Source organism: Amblyraja radiata, chromosome 15, assembly GCF_010909765.2.
Source record: "Amblyraja radiata isolate CabotCenter1 chromosome 15, sAmbRad1.1.pri, whole genome shotgun sequence".
Lineage (NCBI taxonomy): Eukaryota > Metazoa > Chordata > Chondrichthyes > Rajiformes > Rajidae > Amblyraja > Amblyraja radiata.
The window spans coordinates 25068885-25084056 of NC_045970.1; the positions used below are offsets into that span (position 1 = coordinate 25068885).

A 15172-nucleotide genomic window follows, 5' to 3' on the forward strand; every position below is an offset into this window, starting at 1 on the left:
CACACCAGCTACACTTGTCCCACCTGCCTGCGCTTGGTCCATGTCCCTCCAAACTTGGGATAGTCCCATCCTCAACTACCTCCTCTGGTAGCTTGTTCCACACACCCACCACCCTTTGTATGAAAAAGTTACCCCTCAGATTCCTATCAAATCTTTTCCCCTTCAACTTGAACCTATGTCCTCTGGTCCTCGATTCCCCTACTCTCAGACTGTTAGTATGAGGGAGGGTTCCAAGCCCAAACATCACTTGTTCCATCTCTGTAGAGATGCTGTTTGACCCGATGAGTTGCTCCAGCACTGTGTGTCTATCTTCGTCATAAACGCATTTTCTCCTGCAGCTTACTTTGCTCGGGGAGGCAACAAGTACCAATCAGTTTCAATCAAAACCAACTTTTTTTTGTTCATTTCCGTCTAGTGAAAGGTACACTTAATGGACCAATTCTTAACATGCACCATGCCAAACGTCTGCACCGCATTCACTGGGGGTTAATTTCAAAGGATCTTAATAATTAAAAGGAGATATATAGCTCTTGCAAAATACAAATCAATTTGATGGCGAAGCTGGTCGTTGATGAGAAAGTGAAGCAGGCAGAATGGTTTTAGATTTAGGACCCACTGCTTGAAGTGTCTCCAAATTTCTGTTAAGTATTGAGGAAATCCACACATCTATGTGTGCTGATGTGCTTGCAAGAGTTTTAAGCTGCCTGGCATACTTTGGAAGGAGGAGGCAATAGAAAGGAATATCGCACATAACTGAATAGTGTCAAGAGATCCAGGCTATTGAGACGCCCAGTTAATGGCTAAAGAAGCCGACAATACGTTATCATATGGTTGCAAAAAATAGACAACGGGAGAACCTCAGCAGATCGGGAAGCTTCTGTGAAGGCAGAGAGAATGTCAATGTTTCGGGTCGAGACTCTGCATCAGTCCTCCTGTGTTTCGCTGTGGAATAACGTCTTTTAAATTCCTGACTATGCCCTCCTTTAACCACCAACCAACATCGCTGACTGCTGTGCTAACATTCTCCAGAGTTGCCGTGTGTGATTCCATGTCCTCACTTTGCCCAAATGTGGAAATAAGTAGCTTGCTGCCAACAAACCCACACTTCAATGGTGCCAGCAACGAGGGGGAACAGAGAATGCTTCTTTCAAATTTAGACAAATACATGCTCGTTTCATTTATTTTAGAGATACAGTGCAGAAACAGGCCCTTTGGCCCACCGAGTCCATGACGACCAGCGATCTCTGTGCATCAGCATGATCCTACATACGAGGGGAAATTTACATTTTTTACCAAAGCCAATTAGCCTACAAACCTGTACGTCTTTGGAGTGTGGGAGGAAAACCAGAGCACTCGGAGAAAACCCACGTGGTCACAAATAGAACGTACAAACTCCGTACAGACAGCACCCGTAGTTAGGATCGGTCCCTGGTCTCTGCCGCTATATTGTAGCAACTCTACCGCTGCGCCACTATGCCGCCACAATTTCCACAATGGTGGCCAAATCTTGCTGGACCAAACTCACTGCCATGAATTGCTGCCCACAGTCTCCTTATGTCAACATTTACGCCATTCAGATGCAGTGTCCATCTTGCCAGCCCAAATCATTGACATTATCTGAATGGTCCTCCGCAATACACTGCGGAAACTGTATCCCCATAAGCTCGTGAAAGCTGACGGCTAGCCAATTCAACACACAGTGAAGCCCTGCTGTCAACTTCACTGGCCATCAACTTAGGTCCAGAGTAGAAACAAGGAACTGCAGATGCTGGTTAATACACGTGGACAGGGTGCTGGAGTAACACAGCAGGTCAGGCAGTATCTTGGAAGAACATGGATAGGTGGCAGTAGGGTCAAGACCCTTCCAGGGACACCTATCCATGTTCTCTAGAGATGCTGCCTGACCTGCAGAGTTTTAAATACCTCCAACGTTAACAGAGAATAACTATTAAAACTACAGTATATTAACAGTATAAAAATCTGTTACCTAATAATCAAACGCATTAAGCAGAGTCAAAACAGTTAAGGAACAAAACACAGATCAAAATAAAATTGCTGGCGCTATAAATCTGAAATGCAGATCAAACCATTACTCAATATTTACCATAACCTCGTTGTAATTTGCTTTGTATTACAAATAAATTATCAAACCAAGTCATCATGTGGCTTATGAAGGAGGGAGAAATTAGTGCTTTCTTGAATTAACCAATTTGAGATCAGAAAAAGAAAGTAAGGTTATTTCTACCGATAAACAGTTATTTCATGTGTAGGAAGGAACTGCAGATGCTGGTTTACACCAAAGATAGACACAAAAAGCACTCGCTGGAGTAACTCAGCGAGTCAGGCCGCATCTCTAGAATTTTATAAAACATCTTAATAGTTTCCAAATCTGAACTAGGACATTAAATATCAATAAAGCCTCTCAGTTTTAATAGAAAGCAAGGTTCCAGCCTCTCGTCTTGCAAGACAAGACCTTGATCACAAAGGTTAGGATCTTAGAGGCCCAGTTATGATTGGGCCCACAGCAGATGCCTCCAGCTGCAGAGTCAGCTCGTATGGCCCTCAACATTTAACCCGGGTAAGAGCAGGCAGATGACAACAGTGAACTTAACCTGGTTCTTGACAGCTCTTTACAGCTCTGAGTCTATTCAGCAAATTATAAAACAAACAGCTTCTGTAACCAATAAAAGGCCCAAATCACAATAAAAAGACCAAGTATTAATGTCGCAAGAGTAAAAACATGGTGTCCACCCGTTTTCCTCGACTTCTAAAGATATGACCTATTGGCTGTGAACAATACCAGGCGATAAGGTATGAACACCAGCAATTCTTGGTCTTGGGATACCAAAGGGGAATTTCTGCATTCAATTAAGCCAATCAACTGTTTGGATGTTAAACAGCTAGTGCCAACCATTCATCTGAATGCGCTCGAGTCAGGCCAAGCAGCCAACCATTTTACCACAGCTCGGTTCCATTGCCATGTAAGAGATAAAACACTTAGCATCGCATTGCAATAAACTTTTTATAAGATGGTCTGTTTTGATACCAATATTGCAAGATAGATGTGCATAGGCAAAGCAAGGCTTGAACTTAATTTGCTTTTAAATTACACACAGGATGTTTGTGTGGCTGCCACCCACACTGCCCTTCCCTAAATGTAGTGTTAAGCCACCAGCTTAAGCGCTCGCACTCATTCTGGTGAAGTAGTCAAATTATGCCATTGGGTATGGAGCTCACGGATTTAGATCCAGCAAATCTGAATGCGTGACAATATATTTCCATGTCAGCGGGTTCACTATATGGAGAGGAACCTGCAGGGGGCAGTGTAATGCCGAAATGCCTGCGGCCTTTTTTCCTGCCTGGATCAATTGCAGGTTTGAGGGCTGATGCCCGTGGCCTGGGTGGATTTTGTAGATAACATGCACTGCAACCACAGAATGCCAATGTTAGAGGAACTAAATTCATTCAGGAGATGGCGAGGTTTCCAATCAAGTGGACTGTTTTGCCATTCATGATGACCAGCTTTGAAGGTTATTGGAATTCAGCTCATCCAGGTATTCACAAACGTTCCTGACTTGCGCCTTGTCACTGAAGGCTTTGGGGAAGAACAGTCGCCTGCCATGGGATGCCCATGTTCTGACCCGGTCTGTAGCCACAGAATTTACATAGTAGATTTTGTTTCTAATCACTGCTGATCCCAAACCACTCATCCCCACCCCCCTCCCACCAATGCTCCCCGCTTCTGGTAGATTCCTCAAATCTTACAGCCTCGTCTGTCACTTCAAAACTCACAAAACTGGAGTGCAAGCAAAACATTTCTGAACCCAAGGCATCACCCAGGATCACGAGACAATGAAGTAAACAGTGGTTTGCTTCGATAAAACCAGAGCAGTTACTTACATTTAACTGGATCAGATCATCCATCATGTATTTGTTCCAGAAAAATCTATCGTCAACCTGAAAAAGACGACAGATATTAGCTAACAATAGCATGTGATTCAAATTAGCGGCTCACTGCACCTCACTTTGGCACAAAAAACTTACCGTTCTTGCATCCCACATGAACTGTTACGTTCTAATTTAATCCAGGGAGAGTGAACAAAGGCGTGATTTCCAGTATCTAGTACAACTAGGACTTGAAAAGCAACTTAAAATGTCAACACCTCAAGAAAAGGAAATGCAGACAGATAGGTTCCGAAATGGATCCCAAAAGGAGGAGGAAAAGTAGGAGTGGCCAGGATATTAGTGCGAGGTGACTGCTTTGCCGAGTACCTCCGCTCAGTCTGCTGTGGCCATCTGGATATTCTGGTTGCCAGTCATTTTCATTCTCCTTCCTATACTCACACCTTCTGTTCTTTAGACTGCAGAGATACAGCGCAGCAACAGGCCATTCGGCCAACCGTCCGTGGCAACCAGGGACCCGCGTACACCAACACTATCCTACACATGAGGGACAATTTTACCGAAGCCAATTAACCTACAAACCTGTACATCTTTGGATTGTGGGAGGAAACTGGAGCACAGGTGGAAAGCCATGGGGTCACACAGAGAGCATATAAACTCTGTTCAGAAAACACCCATTAGTCAGGATCGAACCCGGGTCTGGGGCAACTATACCATTGTGCCACGGTGTTGCCAAACACAAACTAGAGAAACAGCAAGACATTTTGCCTGGGTACCACGAGGGCAGCATAGAGGCACAGTTGTCTCACAGAACCAGGGACCCGGGTTTGATCCCGACCTCGGGTGCTGCCTGTGTGGAGTTTGCATATTCTCCTTGACCACGTGCGTTTCCTCCAGGAGCTCCGATTTCCTCCCTCGTCCCAAAGACGAGCAGGTTTGAAGGCTAATTGGACTTTGTAAATTGTTCTTAGTAAATGGGGAGTGGATGCAAAAGTGGGATAACAGAACTTGAGAGCGTGTGATCGATCGGGTGCCGATGGCTGAGAATACTGGCAAATGCCACGCACCACAAGCATGATGATCCAACCTGGAACTGGTGCCAAAACCACCCAAATCAGCAGGCTATTCTACTCCAAAACTGTAGATATCTCTTGCCTTGTACAAAATTAGAGATTTGATAGAAGAGCAGGGAGAAGATGTACTGTCATTTTAGATGAGTGGATTCAATCTGAGCACATTTGATGGCCCGCTTGACACATGGAGAAGTTAATTCTGGGAAATCTTACCCTTCGCCACAATGATGCTTTGTTCGTCTCTGAAGAACTCTGTCTCTGTATCGAATTTGTAAGATCATAACTCTGGCTGTAATAAAATGAATCAGAATCCATAAACATCTTGATAAGCTCATCCAATAACCTTCGTTCCAGGCGCTCCTTTTCTTTGTTTTCTTTAGCCTGCAAACAAGCAAAAAAAATAAAAAATGATGTCTAAAGTATAGGCGATCCATCAAGAATGTTCCACGTTGTCAAGCCGTAACTTCAACACAGCTTGCACTCATACCCAGTATCGCTGCACAAACCACCACACAAAACCTGGAGAGCTGCTGGAGCATCTCTGGAGAGAACTGGATAGTCGACATCCTTCATCCTGAGTTGCTCCAGCAGCTCTTTTGTTGCCGATTCCAGCATCTGCAGTCTCCTGTCTCCAACCCAATTAAATCTCCTCGGAATGGCCAAAGATGGAATCCATACGAAGGTCAACACAAAATTCACCAGTGACCATGGATATATGTCCCAATATTCAACAGCCACGTCTGCCACACAAAATACTTTTAATAACGTGTTTAAATGGCATAACACTCGAGTCCAAAGAGAATACTTCTCCCATCCCAGCAAGTATTTGCAGTCAACAGCTTCAAGTTCCCCCAATAGCAGCAAGTGCTTCAGTGGCATTCTCACGCACATAAATCCTAATAATTATATTCCAATAGTGATTTAATTGTCTATTGATGATATGCTTTGATTAGTAGTTAATGGGGAGGAGGGTGCTCAGTAATTTCTCTTATAATAGAAAAAGAGCTCCGGGCGTTGTAATCTGTCATTGTCACTGAGCCATCAAATATGAAAAATAATGTACCCTTTTAGCCCAGAATCAACAAATATATAAAGCATCAGTAAATAAAACTAAATAAAATGAAGAAGGATCTCGACCTGAAACGTCGCCTATTCCTTCGCTCCATAGATTCTGCCTCACCCGCTGAGTTTCTCCAGCATTTTTGTCTACCTTTGATTTTTCCAGCATCTGCAGTTTTTTCTTAAACATTAAGTAAATAAAAGAAAGTTGCTAGGGATCACTAAAGCATGTTTCTCAAAGTTTAGAACCATTCCCTAAATGCAGAAAAACTCAAAGGTGACATGGTGAAAGATGCGTACCTGGAGTACACTTAAGGCAGAAACTTAATTACATTTTGTGAGTCACTGTTATGTATTTTAATTATGAAAGTTATCCATATCAGAAGACACATTCATTGAAGTCCACGAACCTAGCTCTATCTGCCAATTATAACACGGCAGATTAATAAATATACTAATCAGTAAACAAAAGTATGGTCCACCGTCTGGGATTATGTGAAAATGTATCAGCATTTTACCTGTATTTTGATGTTACAAGATATTGTGGTGAGTGGAAAAGCTTGCGTGAGAAGGGACAGGGGACGATATTAGGACAAGGTCTGGATTTGATTATCAGTGGCCAAGACAAGCACTCACCCCCTTACTGTCAAAAAGCCAGTGCCCCATCAATCAAAACACAAGCATTACTTCGAAATGCCAAGTCAACAATTCCAAAGTAAAATGTTTGTATCACTTGATTGAGGTTTGGCTGAACTTCATTTCATTGCAATTAGCAATGAGTTTTATCTGCTGGTTGGACTAATTTTCATTCCATCCATCCTAAGAGTTGGTATTTGGCCAAGGCTCCTTTGTCAATTCCACAAAAAGAATGGGTCTACAATCCAACTTAAAAACTCTGGCAACAGATGTGCCTTAATGGCCAAACACTGACTTCCGTGTGATTGCCGAAAGATGGTATTTCTCACTCCATTTCCATCAAGCCTGCACAGAAATCTGTTCAATGTTAACAAGCAGCACCACTTCTTCAAAAATAGCAAAGCTCAATGAAAAGATTTCAACAATGTCTCTTTTAACACTTAGACCCGGTTTGCCTGGTTCATGAAAGATGTTGCCAGGGTTGGGTTTTCTAATCAGCAGCTGGATTACATTCAGTGGATGCTGGACAACCAGCAACAGAGAGAGACGGTCAGCCAATTTGCTGAAATTACCTGCTGGGGAGATCAATTGTTGCTGCTGTCTCATGAAAATGTTCTTGTACGATCACTCCCCACCTGTCACCTACAGGGGAGCCATTAGATCTCTGCTCAGAGTACAGCCACAAGCTCAGCAATTCCCATGATGAACACAGCACCAAAATAGTTCAAAATAAATCGACCAAGATTGATATCAATTGCATTCCCTTGCTCACAACTGCAAATCAGCCCTGCAATACGCTGACTGTGTTGCAGAGTGCCAATTTGTTTTAACACCCCTTGTTCACCACTGATATGTACCCCCCCTTTTACTTTTAATAAAAAGATATCTGCTTGGGCTGCGCGGTGTTGTACACTCTCTGTTGCCACATGGAGAGGCCGACACAAACCCCTTCCTTCTGTAAGTCCTCACAGAAGTGGATCACCCCAGGGCTTGGTTTAGAGGGGCTCCTTGTGAGGTTTAACATGAGGCAGGCTGATACGAGCAATTCAGTCACTCAGTGCCTCGGTACATGTGAAAACAATTGATTAGTATGGGTGTATGGAGAGAAAGCAGGAGAATGGGGTTAGGAAGGAGAGATAGATCAGCCATGATTGAATGGTGGAGTAGACTTGATGGGCCGAATGCCCTAATTCTGCTCCTATCACTTATGAACAAACTAAATTGAATTAAGTGTAACCTTTTACACTATTATAAGTGACAGAAATTTGAAAATAAACCTGCTCTGCCTAAAAAGGCAATCAATTCTCAAATTAAACAAAAAAGTTTAAAAACTGTATATAACTTGAAGTGTTGGAAATATTCAACGGGTCAACATCAGAAATGAAAAATGGGAACATTTCAGGTTTGAACCCTTCACCAAAACTAAAGGTTTCTGACTTGAAATGTGAACTATTTCTGCTCCTACAGTGTCCCAGCATTTTCTGTTTTTATATCTTCTTTTATAACTTGGACTGCTTTTTTTGTAAAGAGCATAACAGACAGCATAAAAGAACATAACAGACACAGTGAAATAAGTGATGATCAAGGTGATATTCAGCAAAAAGGAAATGTTGCATTACTGCAGAGGCCAACAAGAAAATTAGTCACGGTGCATCATGTTCAACCCAGACATTGTGGGCCAAAGGGCCTGTTGCTGTGCAGTACCGTTCTATGTTCTAGTTCTAGTCTTACAAATTACTACAGCGAGTAGTTACCAATTATTGTACATTTCAACCCTGGTTAACACTTGACCATTACTCAGGTAAAAGTATGTTGCCCTTAACCACCAGGGTCTGCAAACAGAAGAATGCAAGTACTACAGGTGCCAAGCACCACAAGGCCAACACTTCAGGATGATTCATTGAAACATCCACTCACCTTTTTCTTGGTTGGAACAGCCACATTACACTTGATTTGACTAAATGTCTTGAGCAAAAACTTGGAGTCATCTGGAGACTGGGTAATCTTCTCAGTTTTGTTTATACCAAAATGATGTTTCTTGCAGAGCTGTAAATGAAATGAAGAGTAAATATTCATCTTCTTGATGCACTCTTTTTAAGGCGACTGTGAATCAGTCAAATCTGGCAGTTTTCAGATGACTCCACAACTTCAATCCTTCCAGCTGCAGTGCCTTGCACAGCTCCGAAAATGAAGGCAATCCTTCATGACATTCGCATTTCTCCTATGCCAGATCCAATACATCCAAAATTGACAGATTAATAAATAACTGCATATAGCAAACTCGTTAATCCTATAAACGTAGGAATTTGGTGGTGCTGGATTGGCAGGTTTTCTGGAGTACTGAATGTTATTCCAAATATTACTCCATCTCACTTCTGATTCTCTTTCTATATTACAGAGTATAATAAATATGACAGCAAACTCAGCACCCCACCAGGGATCAGGGGCACCCGTGGCCCTAGCGATCGTGGGGATCCTTGACCCTGGCACAGAAGGAAATGTGGCCACCAGCAAGATGCCAATCCCCAGGGATTTCTGAACAGCCGTAAAATGGATTATCGGAGATTCATGATCGGGCAGCTAATCCAAAGGATTAACTCCAATTTCCCGTCTTCAATATCAAATAGCTCACAATTTATTAATTACCAACATGTCCTTTATTTCAGTGGACTTGATCTCAATTTAATACCTCATTTGATTTAATTTCTACCCACTTGTCTGTGTAGGTTAATTGGCTTGGTAAATGCAAAAATTGTCCCTAGTGGGTGTACGATAGTGTTAATGTGTGGGGATCGCTGGTCAGCGCAGAACGGTAGGCCTGTTCCCACGCCGTATCTCTAATCTAAAATCTAAATATTTCAGATTCACTCCAATCCATTTTCAACAGCAGTAGTACCTGGAATAAGCAACTCCAGCTTTAGCCCACAAATAACAAGAAACTATTTAAGAGGTAAATATGAATAGTATAGGAGAGGAAAATATTTAGATAGTGAAATATCATCTGGGATGACTGCAAAAGAAAACTGGAGTGCTGGAGCAAGATCAGCGGGTCAGGTAGCATCCCATGAGAACGTGGATAGATGACGTTCCGGGTTAGGATCCCTCTTCAGACCGCTTCACAAAAAGGCCCCCCCACCCGAAATGTACCCTATCCATGTTCTCCTGAGATGCTGCTTGACTAGCTGAGCTACTCCAGCATCTGCAGTTCTTCATTTCTACTTAAAACTTCACTCTCCTTACTTGCTTTATAGTAAAGGTAGCGGGGAGGATAGTTTGGATCAAATGATTTGGAATAGAGTTTAAGGCCATTAAATATATTGCTACCACTGTTGAAACAGTATCTTCCAAGATAAAAGAACACTCAATCAAGGTAGAACATGTTGTGGAACACCATGACCACTGGCGCTAAGAACACTATAATTCACAAGATAAACATCAAGCAGTAAATATTATGGACTGTAACCAACCAGCTGGTGAGTCACTCCCTCCCTCCAGGCAGACCTTTGTATCTTCAGGCTGCAGTACTAAGTTGACTAAACAAATCAGCTGTGCGGTTCCCTCAAATACTGGCACATTTTTGAAAGAATTGGAAAAAAATGAGATGGGATGGGTGCGAGATTGACAATGACGAATTACTCATTCATCCGGCTGATTTTAGGTAGAAAAGGTATTTCATTAAATTAAATCAGGATTTAAAAGTTTAGCAGAGTGTTCCGATTCCATAGAAAGGCACAAGGTGCTGGAGTAACTCAGTGGGTCAGGAAGCATCTCTGGAGAAATGGAAAAGGTGATGTTTCGGGTCAAAATCCTTGTTTTTGTAGCATAGTATACAACAAGATCTTGTGTTAGAAACAGAAATCAAATGCTTTGATTTACTAAATGACTTTTCTAAATTATTTGCAATTAAATGCAAGTTAATCGCAAGTATAGCAAATTTTTAACTCCCAGAAACCAAATATCCCCAATAGCAATTCTTAGCCAACTTCACTTTGCTCCGCTCAGCAACAGTTTACTTGCTGTCAAAAACATCCTTTTTGTAAAAAATTCTTCCTCTGGATAAAGGAATAATTTCATTTGCTCTGGCAATGGGATGGCGAGTTTGGTCAGTTAAGAGTCAATCAACCATGTTGGTCTTCAACTAGAATCCCACACAGACAAAATTACTAAGTATGACACATTTCATTCCATTAGTGAACCAGTTAGATGTTTTGACAATTGAATAGTTTCAATGTTATTTTTCAATGAATTAGTTGTTCTTCACTTTTTTTCACAATCTATCTAAATTGTTAAGAGGATGTCCCACCTGGGCGAGTTTAGGAGAGTTACAAAAAAAATGTCATGTTGAAGACCTCCTTCGACTATGTAGAAGACCTCCTTCGACTATGTTGAAGACTAGCTTCGACTAGCTATGGGAAAATTGGACACCGAATAGTGGAGAGTGAAGCCGACCTCCTTCGATCTCCTTCGCATATGATGAAGACTATCTACGACTACCTTCGACTACCCTCGATTACCTACGACTAACATGCCGACCTACAACGACTAATCGTACGAGTAAAAAAAAAGCATCGATTTTTTCCATGGTGACCTTTTTTTTTTTTACTAGCGGGCTAGTAACATGTTGAAAAATAAGCCGCGACCTAGCTGAGGCCTCGAGTACACGGGGACTACTCTCGAGCATGAAGGAGAGTTACAAAAATCTCCTATGGCCTTGTGTCGACCATGCTGCGAGTATGAGTCGAGGGCAAACTCGCCAGAGCCCGCGGATTAGGTCGCCCAAGTGGGACAGCCCCTTAAGTGTAGCCTAGTACCATAATTATGTCACCGCATTTCTCTGGAGATTGTTACAGGCATAAAACCAAAATTCAGTCTGTCCTACATGTGGTAATTGCACACAAAGACCTATATTTGTATAATTTTATATTAAATTACCTTAACTGTGATATAATGTAAAGTTCAGTATAGATAATCATTGGTGCAGCCGATCAGAATACAAAGCTGAAGGTCTCGACCCAAAATGTCACCCATCCATGTTACTCCAGCACTGTGTCCTTTTGTGTGTTCACCAGCATCTGCAGTTCCTAGTTTCTGCAGAATACAAAGCTTACACTGCCTATCCCATTGACAAATAAAGTCTACGATTATGGTATAAAGAATATTGAATCTTAGTTCTCAACTTGATATCGGATTTAAAGATAAAAGCACACATTTGATTTAAGACACAGGAGCCTGGTGACTCACTAAATTGACATGGGATACCTGTATTATGGCTGCCGTCAAGACAAGTTCCCACTTGCCCATGAAAAAGGTGCAACCTCCTTTGCTTCCATCAAAGCATTTTCAAGTGGAAACAAAATGGAGGAAGTTTGTTCAGTATTTCTATCAAGAGAGTCAAGTCACTCAAGGCGACTCATTTAATGACTTTTGCCTCATAGATTTTAAAGGTGCACTTACATTCAATTTTTTAAAAGTCAATCAGCATTAAAAAAATGTAACTGAATCATTAGCAATCCATTGTAAACATCTTTTAGAAATGTAATTTAGTATTTTTTAATAGATTGCAGCATGGAAACTGACAATCGATCTCTCATTCACACATCATCCCACCTTCTTATCCCCTACACACTAAGGCCAATTAATCTACAAACCTGCAAGTCTTTGGGATGTGGGAGGAAACCGGAGCACCCGGAGGAAACCCTCAGTCACAGGGAGAATGTACAAACTCCACTCGAGGTCTGGAGCGAACCTGGGTATCTGGCACCGTAAAGCAGCAACTCTACAAGCTACTTTCTCTAACTTCACTATAGATTATCTGGTCATTACAATATTGCTGCTTGCTGCCTCATTTCTTACCATACTTCAAGGGCAGTTCAGTGGGATATTCTTTAAAAGGCACAAAAGGTCCTAAAATGAAAGTATTCTGAATGTAGAATGTTGATACTCCCCTGACTTTCTTCACAATAAATGGCAACTGATGAGGCACTCTAGGTTTAACGTGCTTAACTAACCTACGGTGGTATTTCAGAGGAACAAATTCACTGCAAGACAAATTAATACAAAACTACTGTATATTGAAGTACAGCAACCTGATGAATAAGTGTTACTGGCCTTATGATCCAGATGATTGGGCAATTGGCCTCTCGTTACGTTAAATATACCATGGCAACTCCTAGAGTGACAGAGTGTGGAAACAGGCCCTTCAGCCCAACTTTCCCACACCGGCCAAAATGTCCCATCTACACTAATCCCACCTGCCTGCGTGGTCCATATCCCTCCAGACCTGTCCTATCCATGTACCTGCCTGTTTCTTAAATGTTGGGATAGTCTCTGCCTCAACTACCTCCTCTGGCAGCATGTTCCATACACTCACCACCCTTCGTGCGAAAAAGTTACCCCTCATATTCCAATTAAATATTTTCCCCTTCCAGCAACCAGTTCAATCCTGATCTCTGTGGTTGCTTGTGTAGAGTTTGCATATTCTCCATGTACACGTGGGTTTGGGTTTCCTCTGGGTCCTTCAGTTTCCTCCCATTCCAAAGATGTGTGGGTTGGTGGATTAATTGGACATTGTAAATTGCCCTAGTGCACAAAAGTGGAGTGGCAGCATTACAATCTGGAAGCATTTAATGGAAATGCAAGAATTAGTGTACATTGGTGCTTGCTATTTGGATGGACTCTGTAGACAACTGTACAGACACAGTCTGGTGTTCAAAGTCAGCTTTAATCATCAGTCATGATGGTGTAGTACAATCTATTGTTAGTTCATCTCTACCACTGGTGTAACTATGTAATATGGGAAGTGAGTGTTAATATAAAGTGTACAGTAAGGCGGAGTTAGTGGTAGTACATTACTCTGATTGGTTCACATGCAATAACCAATCGACAGACTCAATGGGCTTAAGGGTAATTTCCATTACGGGAGAATGATGTACTTGCCCACCCAACAATTCATGTTACGCTTAAAGACAGGAAATAAACTGTCAGACAAATTTCAACAGAGATGATTACATTTAAAATATTCCATTTAATTATTTTAGGAGTTCATGCATAGGGGATGGGGAAAGATGTAGTCAAGGTGGTTTATAAGGTAGACCTCTGATAAGGAGCCATGCAGATAAGTCTAGGATCTTGAGAAAATCAATTAAGGGAAGAAGACAGAAAGGAGGACAATTTTTCCAGAGGGTTTACAAATGGTTTGTGGCATCATGGAATCAGCTCAGACAGATTCAGGTTAGCCCTGATTCTATTTATTCTGATATCTATTTATGTATTCTAGATATGAATAATTTGGATACACATTTGAAGTAGCAGTGCTAAAGTCTGCAGATAACAAAAGACTGAGGAATAACTTTAAAAGCCCAACAAACATTTGCAGTTATGTTTGGCAAAGGGGGAATGGTCACTTCCACCAGCCATATATTAACTCACATCACATGTGTGGGTTTACATTTCGGTTCGAGAACTGACATTTTATTTAGAGTGGAGTGTGACATGTCGTTGAGGCCTCATTAACGTAGGATCACAAAACATTTTTAAAAAGCACCACAGGCCAATAATTCCACTTTTGAAATAAGAATGCTAATGGTCTGCTAATGTTATCTATTAGGGGTAGATACATAGACAATAGGTGCATTTGCATATTCTGTTGTGCTTTCAATGTGATCATGGCTGATCATCCACCATCAGTACCCCGTTCCTGCCTTCTCCCCATACCCCTTGATCCCGCTAGCACTAAGAGCTCTATCTAACTCTCTTTTGAATACATCCAGTGAATTGGTCTCCTCTGCCTTCTGAGGCAGAGAATTTCACAGATTCACAACTCTCTGAGTGAAAAAGTGTTTCCTCATCTCAGTTATAAATGGCCTACCCCTTATTCTTAAACTGTGGCCCCTGGTTCTGGATTCTCCCAACATCGGGAACATGTTTCCTGCATCTAACGTGTCCAATCCCTTAATAATTCTATGTGTTTCTATAAGATCCCCTCTCATCCTTCTAAATTCCAGTGAATACAAGCCCAGTTGCTCCATTCTTTCATCATACGACAGTCTCGCCATCCCGGGAATTAATCTTGTGAACATATGCTGCACTCCCTCAATAACAATGTCCTTTCTCAAATTAGGAGACCAAAACTGCACACAATACCCCAGGTGTGATCTCACCAGGGCCCTGTACAAATGTAGAAGGACCTCTTTGCTCCTATACTCAACTCCTCTCATTATGAAGGCCAACATGCCATTAGCTTTCTTCACTGCCTGTTGTACCTTCATGCTCACTTTCAGTGACTGATGTACAAGGACACCCAGGTCTCGTTCTTTAAGTCAAGGTTGTTTTATTGTCATATGTCCCAGATAGGGCAATTAAATTCTTGTTTGCTGCAGCACAACAGAATATGCAAACATAGTACATAACGGAGAAAAAAAGAGTTTAGTGTGTATATATACACATGCACGCATACTCAATAAACAAATATTTCCCTTTTCCTAACCCGACACCGTTCAGAT

General features: G+C 41.8%; 1 protein-coding gene across 3 annotated transcripts in view; it reads right to left on the bottom strand.

The window, feature by feature from the left end:
• Positions 1-15172, bottom strand: part of inpp5f (inositol polyphosphate-5-phosphatase F) — a 170335-nt gene that overhangs the window by 42722 nt on the left and 112441 nt on the right. For all 3 annotated transcript variants that reach the window (XM_033033831.1, XM_033033830.1, XM_033033832.1), the window contains 3 exons: positions 8589-8717; positions 5190-5357; positions 3901-3957 (listed from right to left, as the gene is read on the bottom strand). In XM_033033831.1, the coding sequence (XP_032889722.1) occupies positions 3901-3957; positions 5190-5357; positions 8589-8717 (354 nt within the window). The remainder of the gene's footprint in view (positions 1-3900; positions 3958-5189; positions 5358-8588; positions 8718-15172) is intronic.